Source organism: Rhinolophus sinicus, chromosome 2 (assembly GCF_057876585.1).
Source record: "Rhinolophus sinicus isolate RSI-liver-muscle chromosome 2, RSI-T2T, whole genome shotgun sequence".
Taxonomy (NCBI): domain Eukaryota; kingdom Metazoa; phylum Chordata; class Mammalia; order Chiroptera; family Rhinolophidae; genus Rhinolophus; species Rhinolophus sinicus.
In genome coordinates, this window is record NC_142502.1 from 18,021,501 (window position 1) to 18,046,365 (window position 24,865).

The following is a 24,865-nucleotide window of genomic DNA, read 5'->3' on the forward strand; positions in this document are numbered from 1 at the left end:
CATCTCAATTATCGGGTTATTTAAATTGTGGTTGCCAGCATTTACTTCTATAAATGAGTTGTAAAACATGTATCAGGTTTTAAAATGCAACTAATAATATTTTTCAATTCTTCTTTTTTGAATAGTCTCAAGACAAAACGTCAGGAGGTATTAATCCAGAACCTTGTCCAATCTGTGCTCGGCAGCTGGGAAAACAGGTGAAATTACAGTAACAATCACATGCATTTACAAAACTCTTTACAGTTTTCAAAGGCTTCTACATACATCCTCTCTCCCAATCCCCTGCCCCCAGTCTCTGTCAACAGCTTTGTATGCAAGGCAAATATTATCTCCAAAGGTTAGTGATATGCTCAGTGCCACATTATATTTGACTAGTGTTTTTTCCTTAAATGATAGGTAAAACCATATTTCTAGGATAACCCCATTGTGTTCATTAAAGATGTGTAGTTTTGAATATTGTTTCCAGTCACAAGATTGGGTCTGAGTAATTTGACTTTGTTGGTTTGACATGGTTATTTGGTAATTGCATAGAAATATAATATAGACACCTACACTTCCTTAAGTATTACAAAGGTATAATAACACAGTTTGTACTTAACATTATTAATGTCTAATACCAGGCTTTAAAGTACAAATAACAGCAATCCTAGGTGAATTTAGACCATTATAGCAATTAAGTATATTTCTTTATGAATATTGGTATACAATGTCCGAAAACTTGATGGCACCATATTAGTTCTTTTCAAAGAGATTACTTTTATCCTACCAACTGTGATTTATGAAACTATAAATTCCTACTTTGTATGATAAGTCAGTAGATATGATATCAGAATATTCATTGTTTTTCAAAATTTGAAAGACAAGCGTATTACTATTAAATGAGTAAAAGTATTCTCGGGTTTGTTTTGTTTTTCCCCCCAGTGGAACTGAGAGTAGAAAGTTAAATATATATGAGTTCTACGTTCTGACCAGCAATAATCAGAAATAATCTTTTAGTTTCTATAATTTATGGAGAAGGTGTGATTTTAAAGGAAACTTTATTAATAATAAATCTTAAAGGGATAGATATTACATTGGAAACAGCAGAAGAATAGTAATGTACAGATACTGATGATTTCTGATAAAGTCAGTAATAAAAATGTGATAGAAGTTATCATAAAACTGGAAAGGATCATGATGTAAGTAGTTGCTTTTAGTTTGGATGAGATTCATGCTGCTGGATTGTCTCAGAAATGGTATTTAATTTTGTCCTAACATAGCTGATTTTAAAGTTCTTTCATGTACATTATTTCATGTAACTATATAATCTGACTCGCCTACACTTAGGAGAACATATTGATTGCAGTAAGAGTACCAAATACTACTTTTGTAACTGTTTATATCCCAGATCTTCAGGAACTCTAGATCCTTCCCCTTTACCCTCCTAGTTCCACTCCAGTCCTCATTTACAGACTGTGTTGGCGATAATTCATACACTGGCTGTTGTCCTGCAGGCGTGGCCATTTCTCTTCTGTTCAGGCCTTTTCAGTCAGCTTCCCGTTTGTCCTGATGCTGTGGTGCCAAAGGCCTCTGATTTCTCCTCCATTGCAGGTGGACCTGTCTTGCTCTTTAGCTTGTCTGTTCTGAGCTCTCACGAGCAGCACCAATCCTCTCAAGTGGAGGAAGTGCCCTGTGGCACTGGACATGCACAGGGTACAGGATAGGGCCTCTCTGTGCCTACAAAAATGCTAGCGAAACAGTTCTTCCATTTTCCTGCAGCCTCAGCTCCTGAGGACTCTGGCACAGTCCTGATAGCAGCATGAACAGCACCTGCCAGTAAACCCAGATAGCGCCCCCACCTTCCCAGTCATTGTTCTAAAGCAGGGTGTCAAAACTGTGGCCCGCGGGCCAACTGCGGTCCGCAATCCATTCTTAATTGGCCCGCAGCAAATTCCAAAAATATATTTAGTTTACTTAAATAAACCAGGTGAGGCAATACGTACCTCCAGTGAGTGGCTTGGCTGTTTGTGTATTTTACCGCATATGGCCCTTGGTAAAAAGCATTGAAAAAAGTTTGGACACCCCTGTTCTAAAGGGAAGCTCATATGCTGCATTTTCTTTCCTCTTAGTGTGAGTTCTTTTCCAAGGGGTTTTTAGTTTATCCTACACAATACCTTGGGAAGGCCCATCACATACCTTTCCATACTAGTCCATACACATCCAGATCCTAGAAAAACACAGCTGAGGGCTTCGGAGCCTTGCCACTCAGCATCACTCGGTTTTTATTGTTGTTATTTGTTGCCAGGTGAAAAGGTTAAATACTTAGCATAAGATTCTATAGCTTTTAGAACTGACACCTGGATTAAATCTAATGTTCCTCTATGTGCCCCCGTTGCCAAAAGGGGAGAAGACCCCATAAGATGCTCCAGAGAAGATTATTGTACTTTTCTTAAAATAAGTCATGGGGTTTTCAAAAATATATTTGTTTATTTGGGAGTTTTTTAAATATACCCAGAACTACTTTTAAAATAAATCTGAGATACTAGTCCATCTCATTCTCTGTATAATAAATGCTTTAACATGTGAAAATGTAAATCTGTTTAATAAGTTGTATGGAGTATATCGAGTATGATATTTTCTCCAAATTAATGTTGCTCTTAGTCCCTGTATTATATCTGCCATTAGAATGCTGAAGGAGTAGTTTGCATTTTTCCTAAATACTGAAATGATAACACTAACTTCCCATAAAATAACGATGACCAACTGGGTGCCACTGTTGGGGTGAGCAGAACTAAAAACCGAAAGCTTACTCTGGTTAGACTTTAAAAAGAGTTAATTTTAAAGTACAACTTACCTTTTTTATGACTTTAAGAATATTAATACTATGAAATATTTAGGAAGTGAAATTATGACTCTCTTCTCCTTTTATGCATGTATATTTGGAAGGAATCTCTGCTAGCATCTCCCTGAGGTGTGTTCTGTGTGTTTTCCTTTTTAGTGGGCAGTCTTGACCTGTGGCCACTGTTTCTGTAATGAATGCATTTCAATTATTATCGAGCAGTACAGTGTGGGGTCTCACAGAAGCTCCATTAAGTGTGCCATTTGCCGCCAGACCACATCTCACAAAGAAATCTCGTATGTCTTCACCTCAGAGAAAACCAGCCAGGAGGAGGACATCCCTGTGAAGGTAGGTTAAGAACCCGTAGAAGCAGTCAGCGCTATACAGTAGGAATCAGTATTTGGCAGTGAAATCATCAAAATCAGAACCGGGCTGGCACAGTAAACAGGTGGAAACCACTGCCGTCTGCCTGTGGATACACTGCTTGAAGGGCTCAGCTTTACCTTCCTCCCTCTCCTTATGGGAGGAACACAAGAACACTTTTGCCATCATCGTTAGCAGGAGTCATGCCACTGTGGCAGAAAGGTAACATAGGAGAATTCCAGTTCCCTATTATTTTCTATATTGTTTTTGTCTACTACAGAGTTCTGGTTAAACTAGAGATTTATTTAAAGAAAACTTTTCCCTCGTTCTTTCATTTAGCCTTTGATATCAGGAGAAAAGGACATGCCCAGCCACATTGAAGGAGAACATAGGTTGGGTATTGAAGTTAGTGACGTCTGTCACAAGGAGGTAGTTGCTTCTAAATGCTGTGGATTGATAGTTCAGTATACAGCCGAAACTTGGCTTTATCTTCCTATATATTTTTTTTTCCCATGCTTCATTCAGAATTTTAAGAAATTGACTATAATTTGAAATCCAACCAGGATCTATAATTGGACTGTCTGCCTAAGGGACATTTATTTAATGAAAAGTCTTTACTAGACTTTTTTTTCTTTATTTTCCTTAAACATGCTTTTTTCTTTTTCTTTTTTTTTTTTAACCTAACCAAACTTAGACAAAGGACAAGTCAGTATTTATGAATGTGATAGGGAGTAGGCGCCAGAAGGAGTAGTCGAGAGAATGGTGCAGTGGCTCTTAAGCAAGACGTGGTCAAATCTTTTTCATTAATTCTTTCTCCTTCAGAATCCTTGATGCTCTCTTTTCACTTATGTTTAAGGATGGTGTTTTGTGGGTAGAATTAACTACATGTTGTTCAGATGTCAGGCAGTTGTTAGGATGCCCCCCTCCCGAGAAAACAACAGTTGAATTGAAGCATATCTAAGTGCTATTTATCCCTCCTGTTATTTCAGTACAACTGGAAAGTATCAGTCGCTTTGCTCTAGTGTGTTGACATAAACAGAATCCCAAAGTTGGAATGAACTTTCATCCATCCATTCTTTCTGTACGTGCTCATTAGTCACATACTGTGTGCCCAGGAGTGTGCTGGGCCTCACAGATGCCAGCAACTCATGAATAAAACAGATCTGATTGCTGCCCCCATGGATTTTATAGTGTGGCAGTGGGGGAGGAGTTGGGGTTGAGGCAGGAAGCACAGATATTAGACAGTCAGTATAATTATACAGTAGTACAATTGTGGGAAGCTCTGCAAAAGAACATCAAACCTGCTTCTCTGAGAGAGTGACAGTTAAGCAGGTGTCTAAAGGATGAATGGATTAGCCGACCTGGGTAAAGGGTAGAGTTATCTTTTAGGGAGGAGGCTGCCAGACAGAAAAACAGTATGTGGAAAGGTCTGCCACAAGAAGGAACTCAAACAGAACTGAATGACTGTAGTGTAGAGAGTGGGATGAAATGAGTCTGGAAACCCAGGAGGGGCCAGATGTTAAAGGGCCATCTGAATATTTGAGAACTTTCTTTTCATATAAACAGCCATTACATGTTATAAGCAGAGAAGTATTGTGATCAGATTTGGACTTTTAAAAGACCCTTCTTGCTGCAGTATGGAAATTAGATTAGCAGGAATACAAAAGAAACAGTAGAAAAAAATAAGACCAGTTTAGGAGGCTACAGCAGTAGTGATGGTGGCTTTGATTAGGTTGTTGGCAGTGGCAATGGAAAGAAGTGGATATATGCAAGAGATATTTAGAGTAAAGTTAGATTAGCAAGAGAGTGTTGGAGGGGTGATGAAGGAGATTTCATAGGTGACCCCTCCGGTTTCTGTTGTGAAACATCAGGTGGATAATGGTACAGTTACTGATATAAAATATGTGGAAGAGGGGGACATTTAGACATGCTACATTTGAAGTGCCTAAGACATCCAAGTGGAACTATCTAGCAAAGTGTTACTATGTGGAGCTGGAGATGTGAAATCAGAGTCATTGGTATATGTGATCTTTGAAGCCATGAGAGTAAACGAGATTACCTGAGGAAAGAAGCAGATGTTCGCTTCAGATCATATCCTGCAGAACTCTGTAGCTCTTTAAAGGTGGAACAAAGGGCGAAGAGCTGAAAAAGGAGACCTAGAAGAAGCAACTGGCCCCGGAGGCAGTCCGGGACAGCGTGCTGTGAGCGGAGGCCGCGGGGAAGCTGCTTCGGTGAGGAGGCAGTTATCAGCCGTATTCAGTGAGGCTAAAGGCCGTTCAGCTACGGCATGGACTGATTGGCTAATGAAGGTCATTGATGACTTCACAAGGAGCTCTTCCAACGGAAACCTAGAGGCAGAAAGCTCATTGGGAGGGAATGAGGAGTGAATAGGAAGTGACTAAGCAGAGAGAGAAAATGCCCAACTCTTTCATAAACGTAGTTGTGAAGTAGAAAAGGGAGAGTTGTAAGCAGGAGATAACGAAGTACAGAAAGACTTTGTGTTGAGTTGGTGTTTTTTCTTTTGGTGGTATTTTGTTCAAGATAAAAAATTCTTGAGCATGTTTACTCTCCAGTGAAGAAGGATAGATTGAAGATAGAGGAAAGAGAAGGGATAATCTATAAATATCTTGTAAAGTCATGGAGAGTGTTGATGTAGAGAGAGAAAGTAGAGATCTCATTGAAATCAAGTAACGGGTGAAGGTTGGGCTGTGGAGCAAAGAAGCCTAAGGGTAGGTGTTCTTAGGAGAGAACAGGAGATCATAGTCATTTGCAGGCATTCAGTACTCCAGATGTGGCTGCAGAAGTGGGTGACGCACGTGAGGTGGTGGAGAAAACGTTCTAGAAGATGAGCAGTGAGACCTCCATGTGGAATGGGTTCTCCGAGTGCACAGTATATGGTATCTCGACTTGGTTATACTTTGTCCTACTCACCACACAAAGAATGGCTTTCCTTCTCAGTCCTCCTCCCCCCCTGTCTTCCCACTCCCGCAGTTCCTCTCTCCCTTTCCTTCCCATCAAAAGAGTCCTTCTTAGCCCTTTCTTCTTTCTCTTCTATCTCTTCCTCTGGCTGGGGCATCCCGAGGGCCACAGATGGCCTTCGTAGCTAAGAAGGGCTGCTGACTCTCAGATGCAAGCATTCACAGTACAGAGAACAAGCATGAGAAGGAACTGCTGTGTCAGGCTCCATGCAGCGAGGTTTAGGAAGTGATTGCTGTGGCTACCAGTAAACAGCACGGCCTCTGTGAAACGGAGTCACGGAGCTCGTCCAGCCCACACACCTGTTTTATTCTATGGCAGCTTTCCTGGGCACCAGGAGAGAGATTAGGGCAGTTACATTTGTTGTCCTGTTGGGGAAGGGATATCAGTGTACAAATGTGTTTATTATGCTCTGATTGAAGAACCCAGGAATTAATGAAGCATCTTATGAAAAACATAAAAGATTACAGTATTTACTAAAATTAATTCCTCTTTTGTCATAGATGCATATATACTTGTATTTCCTTTCTATTAACTACCGTGTTTCCCCAAAAATAAGACCTAGCCAGGCCATCAGCTCTTTTGAAGCAAATGCTTCTTTTGAAGCAAAAATTAATATAAGACCCGGTCTTATTTTAATATAATGTAAAACTGGGTATAATATAATATAATATAATATAATATAATATAATATAATATAATATAATACTGTGTCTTATTTTAATATAAGACTGGGTCTTATATCATATTATATAAGACCCGGTCTTATATAACACAATATAATATTAGACCGGGTCTTATATTAATTTTTGCTACAAAAGATGCATGAGAGCTGATGGTCCGGCTGGGTCTTATTTTCGGGGAAACACAGTACATGACTGAATGTCGCACCTATTATGCGTGCAGGTTTTATCCCTCTTCCACATTCTCACCTTGCTTTTTGCTGCCTTTACTTTTGCTTCTCACTGCGTTTTCTGGCACCATTTGTGTCTGCCACTTCTGCCTCCTTGTGCCTGTCCCCTGTTCTTCTGTCATGTTTCTGCCCTAGTGTCTGCCACCTTCTCTTTGAATCATCTGCTTATTGTTTTCTCAGACTCTCACTGCACTTTTCTGACGATCTAAAACTCTCCTATTATATGGTCATATCATCTATCTTGGAGTTGAGGGAGGGATCGGACAGAAGGTAAAGCGTGCTCCATGGGAAGAGTGAAAGCATAATTTTGAAAATTTGTCAATACCAGTTCAAACTATTCCTAAACTTAGGGCGTTTTTCCTTTTATTGTTGATAAGCAAATCTCTGATCTTTGTTAAACAAGCCTGAGAAGCAATTTTTTTATTTCATTAAAATTTGTGTATTATATGAAATGCTATTCACTCTGAGCAGTATAATATAATTTATAGTGCTTTATTATATAGCTGATCTCGGATAAAAGATATTTGAAGAACATAAAAATGATATTAAATAACATAAGACATTTTTTCTACAGATTTTTCACAATGTAAGGAATTCTATTGACTGACCATAGAAATAAAACAGACACTGAGATCACAATGTTCTCTGTGGTGGATGCATTTAAGTTAAAGACTGTATCCACCCAAATGCATGTGACAGTATTCCTAAATGACCCTTGGAACCTACTGCGCATTTCACAAAGTAAACAAAATTCCCCTTGCAAGTTCTGACAACTGCCAGGCATTTTGGACGGTGAAGTAGGCCTCCTGGCAGAACATATGCCCCACGTGGCATGTTCTCTGTGTCCTAAGTTTGGCTGGGTTTCACACAAAGTATTTTTCTCAGTGGAAACCCTGACCCTGTAATGGACAAGCTTCTTATGTCATGAGAAGTTTCTGTCCAGGAGAAAATATACCACACGGATGTAGCCACAGCAGAACAGCTTCCTTCCTGCCATCCCACACACAGGCACAATGCTTCATCTTCCCACTTTTGAGGGTCCGTTCGCTGGCCTGCTTTTTAAAATAAAGATTTATTTTGGGCCCCATTCCCATAAATTTTGATTCATTAGATGTGGGATCCGGTCCAGGAATCTGCATTTTTCACAAGTAAATCTATTGATAATAGAGATGTTTTATGCAGTCTTTTCATAGAGAAAAAAATATACTGTGTTTCTGCATTCAAACTCCCAGAGAAGCCTAGAAATACCGTATGTCAAATTCTACTACGTGTAGAATCCTATTGCTTCCTTTCTTGTTTTTGTTTTTGTTCAGTTCATTCAAAGGTGACTCATGAAGTCTGTCTTGTACTTTCTAAATATAATTAAAATAAACGTGGGGAAAAGCTGGAAAATTATGACTGAGTTTAGAGTTGGCATAAAATAATTTGGTAAATATATTTAAATATACTTATCTAAATATTTTATGTAAAATACTTGAACATGAACATTAATAGTAAATTTAAAATTCAATTGTGTACTTTTGTTATAAATGTCATGAGTAAATACAATAGTAATTACAAAAAATTTATTCATTGGCCAAGTTATCACTTGCCAATGAACTGTTAGTCTAGTGTTGAAGTTAGCAATAGTTTGCAATCAATTGAACATGCCATGGAGACTTCTAAGAAATAAGCCATAAATCATCTTTATGAAATTACCTTTATGAAGAACTTACCCTTCGTAGAGTGTAAACGCCATTAAAATGTGGAAAGGATGTTGTTTCTTGAGGTGGGGACTTATTCACTACTGTGTCCCCAGCATCTAGGACAATGCCCGGCATATAACAGTACTCAGTAAGGGGGTGGGTGGATGGATGGATGGATGGATTGAATGGTATTTACATATAATATCCCTAATATTACATATAATATTACATATAATATTACGTATAATATCCCTTTGGGTCCAAATAAAATTTGAAAATGTTTGCACTTACAACTTATCTCTTTGAAATCCTTATGCAAAGTGTTTAAAAGAACAGGGTAATATTTGGTGGCCTTGTGCACTTCTAAGATTTCCCACCGCCTACGTGGAGTTTCCACTGAGCCTTATTTAAGTGACATGTGAATGCTTAACGAACCCAGCACTTGCCCCAGGGGTTTGCTTGAAAAGTATTCCTGTTTCATGAGACAGTCATACAAGCTGCATACTGCACTAAGCTGTGTCTGTCACTACCAACGTGAGTTTTTAGCATAGTGAACAGGTGCAGACAGAAATAATACAATGTGAACAGGTCTTAGCTGAAAGTACTATGGTCAACAGAGACACATTGAGAGAGTTAGCTTTACTGCAGAAAGAAAAGTGCAGAATAAAAGTAATGAAAGTCGTAAAATACTAAGACAGCAAATGACTTCCTCTGAACTGAGCAATAATGGGAAACATTCAAATTATTTGCAACTTACAAACCACCAAGGAAACGTAAAGAAAAATCTATTACCTATCACCAAGTTATAATCCAGGTGGTCATATTACTGATTAGAGAACATAGTTCTCTTTTAGGAATGGGGAGAGCTAAGCTGTGTAAATTTGCCTTCTTCTAAAGTGATATTCTTCAGCGAGATGAATCCTTAAAATATCTCAAGACCTTTCATTCTCGTAATATGTTTAAAAGATTGCAAAAATAAATCCAAGAAATAATTGGAAGATTCAAATAGGACCTGTGCTCTGTTTCAGAGGTGATTGTCCCGCCTCTGATAAAGCTGAAACTCATCACCTGGCAGGTAGCACAGTTAGGCATCCATTTGACCCTAGAGCAGCAAGAGCCACGCAGGAACAATAGCGTGTAGGACTAGCCTAATGCCGTGGTTAGAAGACCAGTTCACTGTGATCAGCCCAATCTCGATTGTATCATTGAGCTAAGAAGTGTAAAAACTCCGAGAATTACAGGCCTCCCAGCCATTCCCCTAAAGCCCTGTTCATCTATAAGGGCAGACAAAATGTATATTTATATGTAGTAGAAATAATTCACACAAAAGCATACAATGTAAAGTAATGCTGTCTTCCGTTATCCCTTCCTTGCCCTGCCACCATGAGCCATTTCTGTTTTTAGTTACAGAGATCACCTACGTGACTTTCAATAATACATATAAATTTTATTTCTCAAAATACTAACATTAGACAATGTATGTTCACTCCTTACTTTAAAAGATGAGGGAATTACTGCATCTATTCTTCAGTCTTTCTTCTCTCTTCCACATGCTGATTTGTGTTATATCATTTTTATAATTTTTAAACATTCACATTTTATCTAATTATAGACATGTCTTCCGTATCTAGAGAAAATCAGTCAACAGTATATACAATATTATAATATAAATAATATTCACTGCAGAACCCCGTGGGGTTTGCTGACTTTGTTAACTTCCCCTGTAGCTGCTGATGGGTAGGTGGAAAAAAATCATTGTTGATCAACTGAATGAGATGACACCATCCTCCAACTGATAGCTTCTTTTAAGAGCAGTTCCAGTGATTTTACTATAGAATACTAAACACCAAACCCACATACAGCCTGCTGTGTGTTAGGTCAAACCCCATCTTTCATGACTGCTCTTATCTGAGTCTCTCTAATCTTTAGAGGTGGAAGAGCTAAAGATTAATTGCAAGATTTTATTTGCCTGTTGTTGATCATTCTGCATGATTAAAAAATATGTTGATGTCACCCCAATAAACTTTAATTAAAAAGAAAAAAAATGTTGAAATTTTTTAATTGTAGTCTAACCTTTTATTTTTATTTTGTTTATTCATTTGTTTTTCTCAGTCATGTTTGGGATCAAGAACACTAAAAGTAAATGTTAATTTTTCTACATTAGATAAACTTATTGCCTATGTACTATATACAAAGGACCATGCCAAGCTCTAGGCAATATACAAGTAAATGCCATTTGATCCTTGTTTTCAAACAATATATCAACTGGTGAGTACTCTGAAGTATGATATAATTATCATATGAAATTATACTAGCTAGAACCATGGCAAGGCAATTAATTGAAGAAAAGCTATTCTTCTCCCAAATAAAATTTCTCATCTTTTTCTTATGAAAGACAAATTTAATGTTAAGCACAGAAACATCCAGTAAAATAATAAAGTTGAAGAATACTTACCTTTTAAATCCAGATGCAATTCATCAAGCATTTGTGAATTACTGTAATATAGCACTTTTGCTTACATTATTGTGTTTACCACAATTAAATGTGAACGACTACAGAGGTAGGAAAATATTTACAAAAAAATTAACATGTACAGTATATAAGAAATCCTACAAATACATGAGAAAAAAATAAGCCAGTTTTTTTAAAATTTCAAAGGATATGAATAGACAGTTCACAGCAGAGGAATTCTAAATGGCCAGCAAATGATAGTCAAGCTCACTCTTAGGAAAATGCAGTTGGAATGAAAATTTGGTTCTTCATTCCACCTATCAGATTGGCAATAAGTGGAATTGTAACAAGTTCGCACAGATTGGCAATAAATGAAATTGTAACAAGTGCGCACATGTTATCAATTTAACTGTTGATAGCTAAAAGTTCTAGTATTTTAGAGGGCAGTTTAGAGAATCTACCAAAATCCAAATATCTACAGTTTCTTTAACCTTTGACCAACAATTCTTTGAAATGCCTACCCAACAAAAATATTTACACGTGTTCCCAAAGCTGTAGTCACTGAAGTATTGTTTGCAGTGGCAAAAAGAATGAAATCAATGTAAATGTATATTAATAAGTAAATAATAAATTGTTGTTCCCTAAATATTTTGCAGCCATTAAAGTGAGATAAATACAAAGGTCCTACATGAAAAGATTGCTAAAATACAATGTTAAATGAAAAGCCATGTTATAAAATGTTTGTGGGTTGTGTGTGCATTTTTATGTAGGCTTCTAAAATGCATAAGGTCCAGCAAGATAAATGCCAGATTCTTAGTGGTGTTTAAAAAGGTTGGGGCATAAAAAACAGGTGTAAATTTTTAATCCTGTATATTTCTACTAGCTTAGTTGTCCCATAAACATATATTGCTTTTTTGGAGTTTTTTGAAAGTTACCAAAAAAGTGCTTGTGATATATGTAGGACAGAAACCAGATCCTTACCTAACTTTATTCAGTTTCTCTGCAGTTTACTCCTTTTCTGTGTTGCCCTTTAGATAAGTAATCGTTTGTTGTGTATGACACTTTCTTTTCATTTAACAATAAATTATGAATTCTTATGAAGATAGATTCCTAGAGACAGTGGATTTTCAACGTAGCACCTTTGATTTGAAGCAACATTTTTAATGATAATTTATAATAATTTAAATGTCTTCAGTCTAAAATATGAAATCTTTTGTCTTGTAGAAACTGCCTTAACGCATTGGTCTAACATAAGGATTATGCGTTTATTGGATTTGTTTTAAAAAATTATGCAGGGAATGCATACCCAAACAAAGAGCCACAGCTACATATGGGGCACCCCCTTCTTTCTCCATTGTTCTTGTTCTCGGTAGCCACTTGCTGTGCTTCTGGAAGAAAAGGGTATTTAAGGTCGTCTCACTGCCTGTGTGGGTTCTGCCAAGCAGAGCTTTGGATTTCTAGACTTCCTTTTCTTTCATGGTGGGAAGTGACTGGACAGGGACCAGATGGTTCAGAACTGTGACATTTGGAAGGCATCACTGAGAGCTACCACTGAACTGGCCGGACTATGATAAAAGGGAAGGTTCTGGTCTTTTCCTGCATAGAATTAGCACTCCAGTTTGGAGTGTTGCTTATAAAAGATTGTTCTGTTTTCTTTGTAACTTTTATAAGAAGCAGCTTAATAAATTGAAGGGTTCATAGTTATCCTGGTATTTCATTTGCATATCTTTTTGAAAATAAGACCTTGCAAGGGACATGGCTGTTTCTGTCTAAACTCCTAAATGATCACTTTATGCTAATTTTCTGTTTTATTTGAGATAATTTTGCTCTTGTTAAAATAATTTTTAGACTGAAGTAGCTTCCTTATATTTTTTAGCCTTTCAAATATAATCCAAAGTCTGCATGTCCAGAGGAATACATATAGAGTCAGTATTTTAATACGAGAATTTTGAAACTTTCCCATAATTCTGTCTTGCTAACTTGAAATTAGTACAGCTTTCTTCCTTGTTTTGTTATATTTTTACGTTTGAGTGTCTTTTCATGTAAAAGTGATGAGGAGGGGTGGTTTGAGAAGAGTAATGCTGCTGCGGGAATATTTTTATGTTTTTGATTAGATCTGCCCCCCTTGTAGAATAGTCTGCCATTATCGTGCTCATATGTAATGTCTCAGAAAGATAAGTTATTGAATGTCTGCTGTTTGCCAGGTTTTGGTCTAAATGCTTTGTATGCATTTCTCATTCAACCATCACAACCACCTTTGGAAATATTAAATATTATCATCCCTGCTTAACAAAAGGGGAAACTAAGGCTTACAAAGGTTAGAATCTGACCAGTGAGATGCAGAACTGGCAATGAATATAGAATTGTCTCACTCAAAATCCTACACCCACCTCATACCATCTACCAGAGCATTCTAGGGCATAGTAGACAACTAAACTTTCTCAATGAAGGCTGTAAAAACTCTTGCTTTATTTCTTCATTTTCTCATTTCTCCTTTTTTTTTTTTTCTCTCATTTCCTTACTCTTCTGATGGAAATGGTTATGCAAAAAGCACTCTTTAAGTATTTATTTTTAGCTTCGTGTAAATCTGCTCAGTTTCAGTGGATGTCATTTGTACCTCTGTCATTGTCCTTCGAAATGCCATTGTAAGGAAGGATTCTTCGCAGACTGGATCCTTCACTGTTTGCTTGCGTTGAAATTTTGATTCATTGTATTCTTAACATTTCCAGTGCCATAATGTCTGAAGTGAATGGTGGTTTTTGAATAAAAATTCTGACTATCTTAACAAAATTTTGTAACTACAAACCTAAACACTTAACTGAAAAGAATCTTATCTTCAGGGTCATATCGCTGGATGACTTCCTGGTGTGCTTTTACATTCAGTTCTCTCAGAGTGTAAATTCCATAAGTTCTACAATTTCAGGCTAAAGGAAATCTCCAGCAAATACAAAATAAAAATGGATAAACGCGTATGTACCTGTCATAATAGTTTTGATAATAAAAGTGTTTTATATTGGTTTTCCATCCCATTGTTTACTAGATTTTATTTGGTAATAATGTGTTTTCTTCTCCGTTTTCAAAGGGCAGCCATTCTACAAAAGTGGAAGCTGTGGTCAGAACTCTGATGAGGATCGAGCTTAGAGATCCAGGGGCTAAAGCGCTCGTTTTCTCAACGGTATAATCAGTATTTCCCTCCTCAATATTAACACAGACTGGCTTTCTCTAATCAGTTTATATCTGAGAACTAATTTTAATGTTTATTATAATATAGGTGAGACTTAGAATTACTGAGAGATTTTTGCCTGCCAGATTTTTTTTTAATGTCTATAGGAGAGAATTATTTTTAGAGAAATTTGATGGTGTTCCCACAAGACAATTTCTTTAGCTGCATTTCATGTTTTCATATTAATTTTACTTAGGGATTTTCTTATGTTAATATTTTTTAATTGGAATCTATAACCTTGAAAGTCTCATTTCACAAATGAAGTTGGTTGTTTAAGAATAAGAAAAGGAATCTACTAAATAAAGTATTGAGAATATTGAGTAAAGATTCTAGTTTTCAGGTTTAAAAGATAAGTGACCACATCCATTAAGCAGTCCACTATTTATTTTCTATGATGTTTATCTTAATTCACTTCTCAAAGGTGCTCGTGTTTCTTACCCTATCTATAACCATCATTTGATTTAAAAATAGAAAAGAAAAAAAAACGCTATCATTTCAATATAGAGCTAAATAATATTGATGGTACTTCCTTTAAAGATTTTGCTTTTGTGTTGACTTATTTCTGATGTACAAAAGTTATTTTGATTTAGTTCCTTTTCAAATTCGCTATATGACAGTTATGTGTAACTATTTTCCTATTGTTTTATGTGTTCTTAGTGGCAAGATGTGTTAGATATTATTTCAAAAGCTCTCACTGACAACAACATGAAATTTGCACAGATCAGTCGTGTCAAGACATTTCAGGTATGTCAAGAAGATTTTACTCAGGTTTTCTGAAGTGGATTGAGTGGCACATTGAAATGTCTGTTAACCCACTTGCCTTTATTGTCTTGTGTCTCGATTAATTATAAAATTAACATTCAAAAGCAAAATAGAGAAACTAGTTATTTTCTTTCTATTCAGTTATACCGGTAACAAGATTCTTCTCACTTGAGGTCCATTTCTGACATACCTTTTGAATGGACAGGGGTCTCATGCTCCTGGGTTTAGGTTCTAAAGACACTGCATCAGGCAGAACTGCATCTGGTCAAATTGTCCTTGCATCACACTCGGCCCAACGACAGGTGCACACTCTAAGAGACAAACACACACACAAAAAAAGACCAAGTGAAAATTGAGCAGACTTATGGTTCTTGCCTCATACTCACTAACACATTCATCACTTTCTCTCTTTTTCCTCTAATCTCACATAGTTTATTTTGTATGCATCATACATACGGATCTTGTGGTTCCACTGTATATTATAAATAACAAGAGACCTTATGTGACACGTTTCCTCATGAAGTCAAGCAACAAGTTTACATTGTCTAAAATTGGTAATTTTACATTTAACTTTCTTAGCTATTGCATTTCACAATGATCTGGATACCGTTAGGCATAATGAACACGAGCTATAATATACTGCTTTTATTTTTAACTGATCCAGCTAAAATGAATATGTACCTTTCTTTTTTAGGAGAACCTTTCAGCATTTAAACATGATCCACAAATCAATATTTTGCTGCTGCCCCTGCACACAGGTTCTAATGGATTAACTATCATTGAAGCGACTCATGTTCTCTTGGTGGAGCCCATACTGAACCCTGCCCATGAGCTTCAGGCCATAGGAAGGGTGCACCGAATTGGACAAACCAAGTAAGGACTTCAATTAACATCCGTCCTGATTGCTTCAAGTTTCTAAGATACAAATCAGTGTTTAAACTCTTCATCGTAATAACCTATTCATTTTTAATTTCTTCCTTATTTATTACATGTTCAAGTATTCTTATTTGACCAAATGACATTTTCAGAGATTTCCAACCCTTCCTCCCCTCCAAGCAACAAACCCCCAAATTCTCCCAGATTTTGGTCTTCCTTCTGTCACAAACTACCCTGATCACTTCATCAAAATTTCTTAAAATACTTACGATAACTGCAGAGTTGAAAGCATCCATCATAATTCTGAGAAGAATTGATTTTTGATTGTTCAGGTAGCCTGTATTTAAAAGAAGGCATAATTCATGCATGACCAAAATTAAATATCTGCTTTTTAAATTCTTCCTCTTAGGAAAAGATAGTCCCCACCCCCCAGGTCCCTTCTAAGAGATAATTAGATTAGCTTGAGGTCCAGAGCAAACCTAATAGTGAATATTATGTAGTCCGTACTACTTCTATTCAAATGTCAGAATGGGCCGTTATCCTTTATAAGGCCTTACTTACTTGAAGTAATACCTTACTTCAAGGTATTAGATGCCTTGAATGTTTTTGTTTTTTTTTAAATGTATCCATACTAAGGTCTCAAATAAATAGTGATTGAGCACCTACTCTATGTTGGGCATTGGCTGGGTACTGAAGATGCAAATTAAGACAATCTTTTCCTCCAATGAGGTCACATGTAGTACAAGAAACAGATGATTAAACGTATCATAGTAGAGGGTGCAAAAATATAATGAAAGTGCCAGCGTAACAAAATCAGGAATGATCAGTTTGAGCCCTAGAGACTCAGGAAAAGCTTCATTAGGTTGAATCTTGAAGAAATAATTACTTCAAAACTGGGCTGAAACAAAAAGTGGTGTTCACGCAGCCAAGAGAGTTCAGAAACACAGGAGATAAACAGCATGGTATTTCTAGGAACTCTATGGAGTTTGCAGTTGCCGGAGTATAAAATATGAGAAGAGGGCAGAAGATGAGGTCTTTCGTGCCATTCTCAAAAACATGGACTGCTCTGTAAGCAACAGCTGAGAAAACAAATGGTGGCTTTTAATTTTAAGCCAGAGAGAGACATGTTCACCTAACAAACCCTTAGCAAAATATGACAAAGTAATATAATTGTAATAAGTGCAAGGTTATACTAAGGTACTGCCACATATCATTTAAAATGCAGTTATGCCTTGTTAGGTTGGTTGGGTTTTTTGTGTGTGGTTTTTGTTGTCGTTTTGTCTTATATTTTTAAACATTCACTTCCTGTCTCATCAATGTTTTCTAACGCATACACTGGACTCTTCTCAGACGTAAGGCCACAAGTCTAAAAAGGCCATATAACACTACTTGACAATCCTACTACACTTCCCTAGTAAATAGACTGTTCTGCTTCCTGACAAAAATATCTTAAGTCTCCTGCATCTCCCTCATCCCTACCGACAAAGTCGCCTCCCAGGGAAAACAGATACAATCAGATTGGAAGGACCTCTTCTTCCCATCACCAACTTGAACAGTCCACCTGGGTTGATATCTCCATATTCATTCAATAAATTTTTATTGAGCACCTTCTGTCTGCCAGGTACCGTTCTAGGTACTTGAGATGCCCTCATGGAGCTAAAATTCTAGTTGTAAGGGTTAGAGAGACAGATGGTAAACAATAAACATAATAAGTAAAATCCGTACTGTGTTAGGAGCTGGAAAAGTAGTGAGGAGGGTGAAGAGTGCAGGCAGCTCTTGGGACGGCATGGAAGGTCTTACGGAGAAGGTAACACATGAACAAATAGGAGAAGTGAGAGAAAGCCATGCAGATATGTTCATCCATAGGGAAGAATGTCCAGGTAGAGGTACACTCAGTACACAGGCCTAAGTCAGGACTGTGCAAGGAGCCGGAGTTGCTGAATTAGAGTGAGCAAAGAGGAGAGAAACAGGAGATGAGGTCAGAGGGCCTGGATGGGAGGCGGGGCGGGCGAGGGAGGGGGTATTGTGTACGCCCAGGAGGCCATTGGAAGGCTTTGAGCAGGGGAGTGACGTGATCTAACCTAAGTGTTGCAAGAACTATTCTGAGTGCTGTGTGGGCCTGCGGGGAAGGGAAGCTAGGACGAGTATAGGCAGGGAGACTAGTTAGGAGGTTAGGGCAGTAATCCTGGTGAGAGGTGAAGGTGACCTGGACCATGTCAACAGCAGGGCAAACGTTGAGAAAGCGTCAGCTTCTGGACTTATTTTGAAGGTAGAAGCAGTAGTATTTGTGGACAGACTGGACATGGCATGTGAGAGAGTCAAAGTTAACACCGTGGTTTGGGGCCTGGACATCTGGAAGGAAGAAGTAGCTTTCCGTTGAGCTGGGGCAGGCTACACAGAGAGTATATTTCGTGAGGGAAAGACAGAACTTTATCTTAGATACAAGTTTGGTATTTTTACTAGACATCCAAATAGAGATTTCTATCCCGTAATTGGGTATAGAAGCCTGGAGTTTCGTAGAAAAATCTGGGCTAGAGAGATACATTTGAAGTCACCAGCATGTAATGGTATTTTTAAGTCACGAGACTGAATGACTTATCTAGGGAATGCATGTAGATAGCGCGGCGGGCCAAGAACTGAACTCCAGCGCACACCCAGGGTAAAGGCTCTGGGAGAGGAGGAGGAACCAGCAAAGGGACAGATAAAGATCCAACAATGCAATAGGAGAAAACCAAAGAGAGAGGTGCCCTGGGAGCCAGGTAAAGAATGTAACTCAAGGAGGACGATATGATCAGCTGTGTCATGATCGCCACTCTCAACATGTCAGTAAGGTAAGGATTGAGAATCGATCATTAGATTTAGCACCGTGGAGATCAAAACCAATTGGGGTGGAGTGGTGGAGGCAGTGTCCTGATGTGAGAGTAAGAGAATAAGATTGTATTTATTTATTAGCACACACTTATGTAACAGAGAGAGGTGAAGTGTCTTGTCCAAGGTCGCATGGCAGTAAAAGTGTTGGCAGGTTGCAAACAGCCCTGCTGCCTCCAGAATCCATGCTTTTAGCCACAATGCACGGTCTCCTCTATATAGCCGGTAGGACGAGTATTTTGAGGAGTTTTGCTGCAAAGAACAGAGAAAAGGAAGAGAGGGGGGTCATGGGAATTTTGTTATAGTTTTGTTTGTTTGTTGTTTGTTTTCTCTTTTCGTATAGGAGAAATAATAGGACAATGATTCATTAGAGACAGAAAAACTAGTGAAACAAGGGAGTGGGGAGAATGCTGGAACGATGTCCTTGAGTCGGCAGGAGGTCGAAGCCTTATGTAGAGACTGGTTTCAGGGAGGAGCACGGATAGTTCATCTGCAGTAATAGGCAGGAAGACATAGTGTATTTCTTCCCTTTTATTACAGTGGAAGAAGTGTCCCTTTTCTTTCAAAAGCCAGCCATTCCACTTGTCCCATCCTTTCTCATAGTCTCAAGGATATTCCTCTTCTCATATATCCCCACATAAATATGTTTTAATATTATCTATCTTTAAAAAACAGTCATTCCCTACATTCTACCTGCCCCTCCACTTCTTACCTTCCGCGCTCTCGCGACCTTTCTGGTTGGGTATTTATTCCCACCTTGCCACTGAAGTGGGACTCCGAGTGTCATTAATACCTACGTCTTTCCATGGTCCCTGCGAGTTATTTTCCTTCTGTCTGTACCCCCGAGTTGAGCTCATCCACCATTCGTATGTGGTGACTGCCAAATGTCTTTCCCCCGGCCCACACATGGCCCTTTAGCTCCTGTCCCACAGGCAATATCCAGTTCTGTCTCTGCACATGTATCTGTGGAATCGGCACCTCCCTTGGGTAGAAAACTCAAGATTAACCTGGGCAAAACAAAGCTGTATTCCTACTGGACTCCCACCCCACCCCCTTCCCTCCCTTACAACGTGGCACTGTCATCCACAGTTTCTAAGACCAGAAATCCAGGACCCTTTCGTATTTCTCTTTCCATACCTCACATCCAAACCGTCCTTTAAGTCTCTACCTCCAAAAGAACTCCAGGTCTCCTGACTGCTTACTGTCTTCGCTGCCTCCATGGCACAACCCACCCTGTCACCTGGCCGACTGCAGAACTTCTCAGTTGGCTTCTCTGTCTCCACTTACGCTGCCTAACAGCAGCCAAAGGATTGCTGAAGTGTAATCAAGTATAACTCAAATCATGCATAAAAGCCACTGGTGGCTTCCCATTTCAGCCACAATATAATCCAAATTCCTGCCATGTCCTACAAGATCCTACATGATTTGAGCTGTGCCCACCTCTGCAATCTCATTTTCACCTCTCCGCCCCTCATTTACAGTATGCTTCTGCCGTGCTACCCTCCTTCCTGCCCCTTGAACATTTTAAGCTTGTGCCAAGCATGTTCTCTTCCCAGGCCTTCGCGTTTATTTACTGTTTCTTTTGTTTGCATGCTCTCCCACTCGTTTATGTAGAGGCCTCACTCCCATCAGTTGTGTTTCAATTAATACATCAGCCGCCTCCTGGCATTACCTGTACCTCAATTAGGGTTTCTAGACGGGAATTCCCGCCAGGTCTCAGGAATTTTTTTCGCTTTCCCGTTCCCGAATCCCGAGAAAACTTGGTCAGGAAATTGGCAAAATTGGCTCCTTTGAACCCAGTAATACCCACAATGGGAAATAAACGTACTATTCACAATGTATCTCTTAGACATTTTTCCTATTTGTTGCTAGGGTTTCCGGGCGGGAATTGCCACCCGTTCTCGGGAATTTTTTTTCACTTTTCTGTCCTGAATCCCGAGAAAAGTTGGTCGGTTAATCAGGAAAATGGGCTCCTTGAACTCAGGTGGTTGGTAGTATCAGCTGTCACTTTGTGGAAACGATTCATGGTGGAGAACAGAAAACAGTTTATAGATCAGGATTCAGGAGTGAGAAAGCAAAAAAAATTCCTGAGTATGGACAAGAATTCCCACCTGGAAACCCTAACCTCAGTACATCTTGCGTGTGTTTACTGCATCTCTGCCCTCATTAGAATGTTAGTTCACGGAGATTAAATTGTTGTAGTCACTGCTGACCACCCACACCCCCAGCACCTTGGTTAGTTAGGACCTTGGCTACCAACTGACTGATGAATATAGAGCATCTAATAAATGGAGTTTGTTCTCATTTGTCTTAAGATGTTGTTAAACTTACCATTGTTACATATCTTCTAGACCCACTATTGTACACAGATTCTTAATTAAAGCAACAATAGAAGAAAGAATGCAAGCAATGCTGAAAACTGCTGAAAGGAGGTAGGTAACAATTTGCTCCAAGTCAATGAAGAAGTTTTCCTGTTTATAGAAGGTTGCTTCAAACTTCTTTATTGAGATAACCACCAAGTCGACCAAACGATAGAAGGGCAAATACTTTTTAAAAACAAGGTATGACATTTTACCTCCCCAAAATTTTCCAGTGAATGGTCTGGACAGTCCGTGTTTGACTTAATAACACAGGGATTGTAATGTATAAAAATATTTAAGCTATCCTACAGGTCTTTGCCATGTTGGATTACTTTTTAAATGAAATCTGTCTTCATGCCCGACCTAAAAGCCTTAGTCTGACATCTGTAAAACAGAACCCACAGCACTGCTTTGTAGTTTGCATGTGTTAGTCACACGCAGGTAGGAAGAGCTGAACTTAGCACTCGGCTGGCAATTGTGGCGTTAATTCCAAAGCAGAACAGAGCAAAGAGAACAGAGCAGCCTGAATTTTAAAAACTCAACTTTGGAATCATAAAACTTCCTAATATGTATTCCATAATTTATTTTCTTTAAAGTCATTTTGAAAATATAAACGAACGCCTTGACCTCCTGCATCCTTGTGAGATAGGTATGATTGGAAGATACTCACAGCGTGAGATGGTTTCCTTAGAAGGGATTATTTCCTCAGGGGCACTGCATGGATAGCAGGGAAGCAATTTGAAACTGGAAATCGTCTTCCATTGGTGGTTTAAGGAAGGAAAGACACTACCACGAGAGTTTTTTGCCTCAAACATGAGGCTTTTGTTGTTGATAGTGTTTCTCTCTGTAACAGAATTCAGCATACTATTTAAGCTGCCTCAATAAAATAGCAATTAGAAGAACTATTGAAATGCTCTTGAAACAAATTAACTTTGGATAGTAAGAAGGCAAATTGTAAGGTGAGAGCCTTAGCAGCAGTTGGCAGGCTTTTGTTTGTTTTTGCAGAGCAAAAATATTTTATAACAAAGCCAGAAAATAATATATACAGCTGTTCAACTAATTTTAACAAGATGTAATAATGATCACTTTCTTTTGCGAGTTACTTATGGCACAGTCACAAAAAGTTAGGAACTAGAATTTAAGACTAGAATATATGACGAGTTTAATCATCTGTTCCTTGGGGTTTCTTTCTGACTCGCTCACCTGGAAAATCCTGCAGTCACACAAACTCGTCGGTGAAGCATTCAGAGGCCTCTGTGTTGACCGTGGCTGACCTGGCAGACCTCTTTACCAAAGAAACGGAAGAACTCGAGTGAAGTCCACTTGATTCAACCTGCAAACTTTAATGTATTTTAAAACTCATAGCTTGTAGATCAAAGTTATAAGTAAAATATCCAGTAGATGTCAGTACATACTATTCTTAGTTGAATGAATTTCTTTCTTTCTTGGTAGATATTGAGTCCTTTTCAATATACTGTTTCCAGAAGATCTATAAAGATTTTTAATTTTTCACTCCTAATAAAACATTTATTTTTGTTCCAAAGATTATCTATATCGGAGGGAATTAAGAGAGGTAATGTGTACTTTTCTTTTGATAAGTTCAGTCTTAAAAAGAGTTGGAATAAGAAAGAAAGCAAGCTAGCCCAGTTTTCTATGACTTGTTCTATTCAACCAACATGAATCTCATTTTCGGAATGGCCTTCAGTATCTTTAGCACATGAGTCACCAATTCTTGTTAGTAATATTTTAAGTAGATGGGGAATTACATTAACTCCTAATTATTTAAGTAGGTTTATACTGTAACTCCATACATAGTAACTTTAGAGTAATACAACTCCTAACAATAAGTTAATATTAGACAATGATTTCTTTTCTCTGTATCTTGCTACAAAAAAAGTGAAACACTGATCACTTCATGTTTGTATTACATGTTAAGTGGTGTCAGTGTAAGGAGTTAACTTTAAATTGCATTTTTCAGTATATTAATGTTTACCTTAAAATTAAACTATTTCTGTACTTTTAATTTTTCTTATTTATTTTTTTATGTATCTTAAGATTGATGTATCTGTAAATACTGCAATTTTTGTAATTTTAGTTCTTATCATTATAACATGGAAATATGGCAGGCTTTTTTAAAATCATTGTTATACTGATGTCTTCTTTCTTTTCCTTTCCCATGTTCTTATGTAGCTAGACATTTAACCACTGATATCTAAATTTATGATAGGGTTTGTTATTTTCTTCCACTAGTACTTCTCTCAAGAACTAGTACTTTATCTTTGGAACAAGAGAATGTCATATTTACATGAGCAAATAATTGCAAGTGATAATAACATAGTGTTTCTTCTTCTGTGAAGAATTAATGGACTTTGAAATTTCTAACTAAGGAGGAGCTTATTGTATCCTAGCTGTTCGATGCAATACAAATGTTCTTGTTTTGTTCTGTTTTCTTTGAGCCTTCAAAATTTTAGTGACCCTCAGGACTCATTAGCTTCTCCTTAGCTACCCAGAAAACCATAATAGAAACATCCCCTGGATCACATTTGTCCGAGAGGCTTTGGTGCTTAGTTCAGGTGCATTTTCCTATTCTAGGTTTGATATATTTCAACTGAAGAAAATACACACACATTTTTGGTGCTTATTCTTCAGTTAAAGGAGATACACATTGATTCTTTTATATGAAATTAAACAGAGCTATTAATTTTGTAGCTCTTTAATGTATTATAAAGAGCTTTCCTGTATATTCACATGTTTAATTTGCCCAGCAGTCCTGTGAAATTGATATAATCAACATCATTCCTGTTTTAAACGTAGAGAACTGAGGTTCAGAACTATTGAGAAACATGCCTATGAGACGTAGCAAGTTAAATACTGAAGCTCAGGTACCCTGACTCCAAATTTCACATTGTTTTTCTAACTCATCTGTCCTACTGAGATTCAGAAGGTCAGTGGTTATAATTTCATGAGAATATTTCAGTATTTCTGTTTGTTTCTTAGTATTCCTTTCTGAGCTAAGTTTTAGGGAAAACAATTTGATATGCTTCAATTTTGTAAAAAAGAAAAAAAGCATATATATATAAATATGCCTATCTGTATTAGAGGGAAAACTGTTCTTATTTATTTCTGTAAGCTGTCATCAATTAAATAAATATTTTAGTGGAAGTTGAAATTTGGGGATTTATTTAATTTCTGAGCCATAGGACATAACAATGTGGTTGTTTTGTTTTTTTGTTTGTTCACTTTGGCCTCTCAACAAAAGATGTCAAAATCGTTTATACTACAGAACCCCATATTTTATAGCATTTGTTATTTCTTCAAAATGATTGTGGCAGTTCTTTCAAATAATTGTTCCAAACAAGTACAGATCTAACCCCCATGTCTTCTTGGCTGCAAACAAAGGACTTTTTTGTTTCCTTCTTCCATCATTTTATATTCTCAGAAATATCACTGTGCTTATAAATCGTTCTTAGATGGGTGCTGTACTAATGAAACAGTGAGAAAAAAATGAGGTAGTTCCAATTCTTAGCTTAAATGTGTTTGGATGGAGGAAGCATTCTCTGTTAAGTGAC

The 24,865-nt window shown here is 37.7% G+C and overlaps 1 protein-coding gene across 2 annotated transcripts in view; it reads left to right on the top strand.

Annotated features, from left to right (window-relative positions):
• Window positions 1-24,465, top strand: part of SHPRH (SNF2 histone linker PHD RING helicase) — a 74,887-nt gene extending 50,422 nt beyond the window's left edge. Inside the window, exons 24-30 of one of the 2 annotated variants that reach the window (XM_019744488.3) lie at window positions 126-197; window positions 2,978-3,166; window positions 14,290-14,382; window positions 15,088-15,174; window positions 15,887-16,065; window positions 21,288-21,368; window positions 22,516-24,465. In XM_019744488.3, coding sequence (XP_019600047.3) covers window positions 126-197; window positions 2,978-3,166; window positions 14,290-14,382; window positions 15,088-15,174; window positions 15,887-16,065; window positions 21,288-21,368; window positions 22,516-22,612 — 798 coding nt within the window. In that variant the 3' untranslated portion in view covers window positions 22,613-24,465. The remainder of the gene's footprint in view (window positions 1-125; window positions 198-2,977; window positions 3,167-14,289; window positions 14,383-15,087; window positions 15,175-15,886; window positions 16,066-21,287; window positions 21,369-22,515) is intronic. The other variant, XM_019744489.3, reaches the window with a different exon arrangement.
• Window positions 24,466-24,865: the final 400 nt, after the last annotated feature.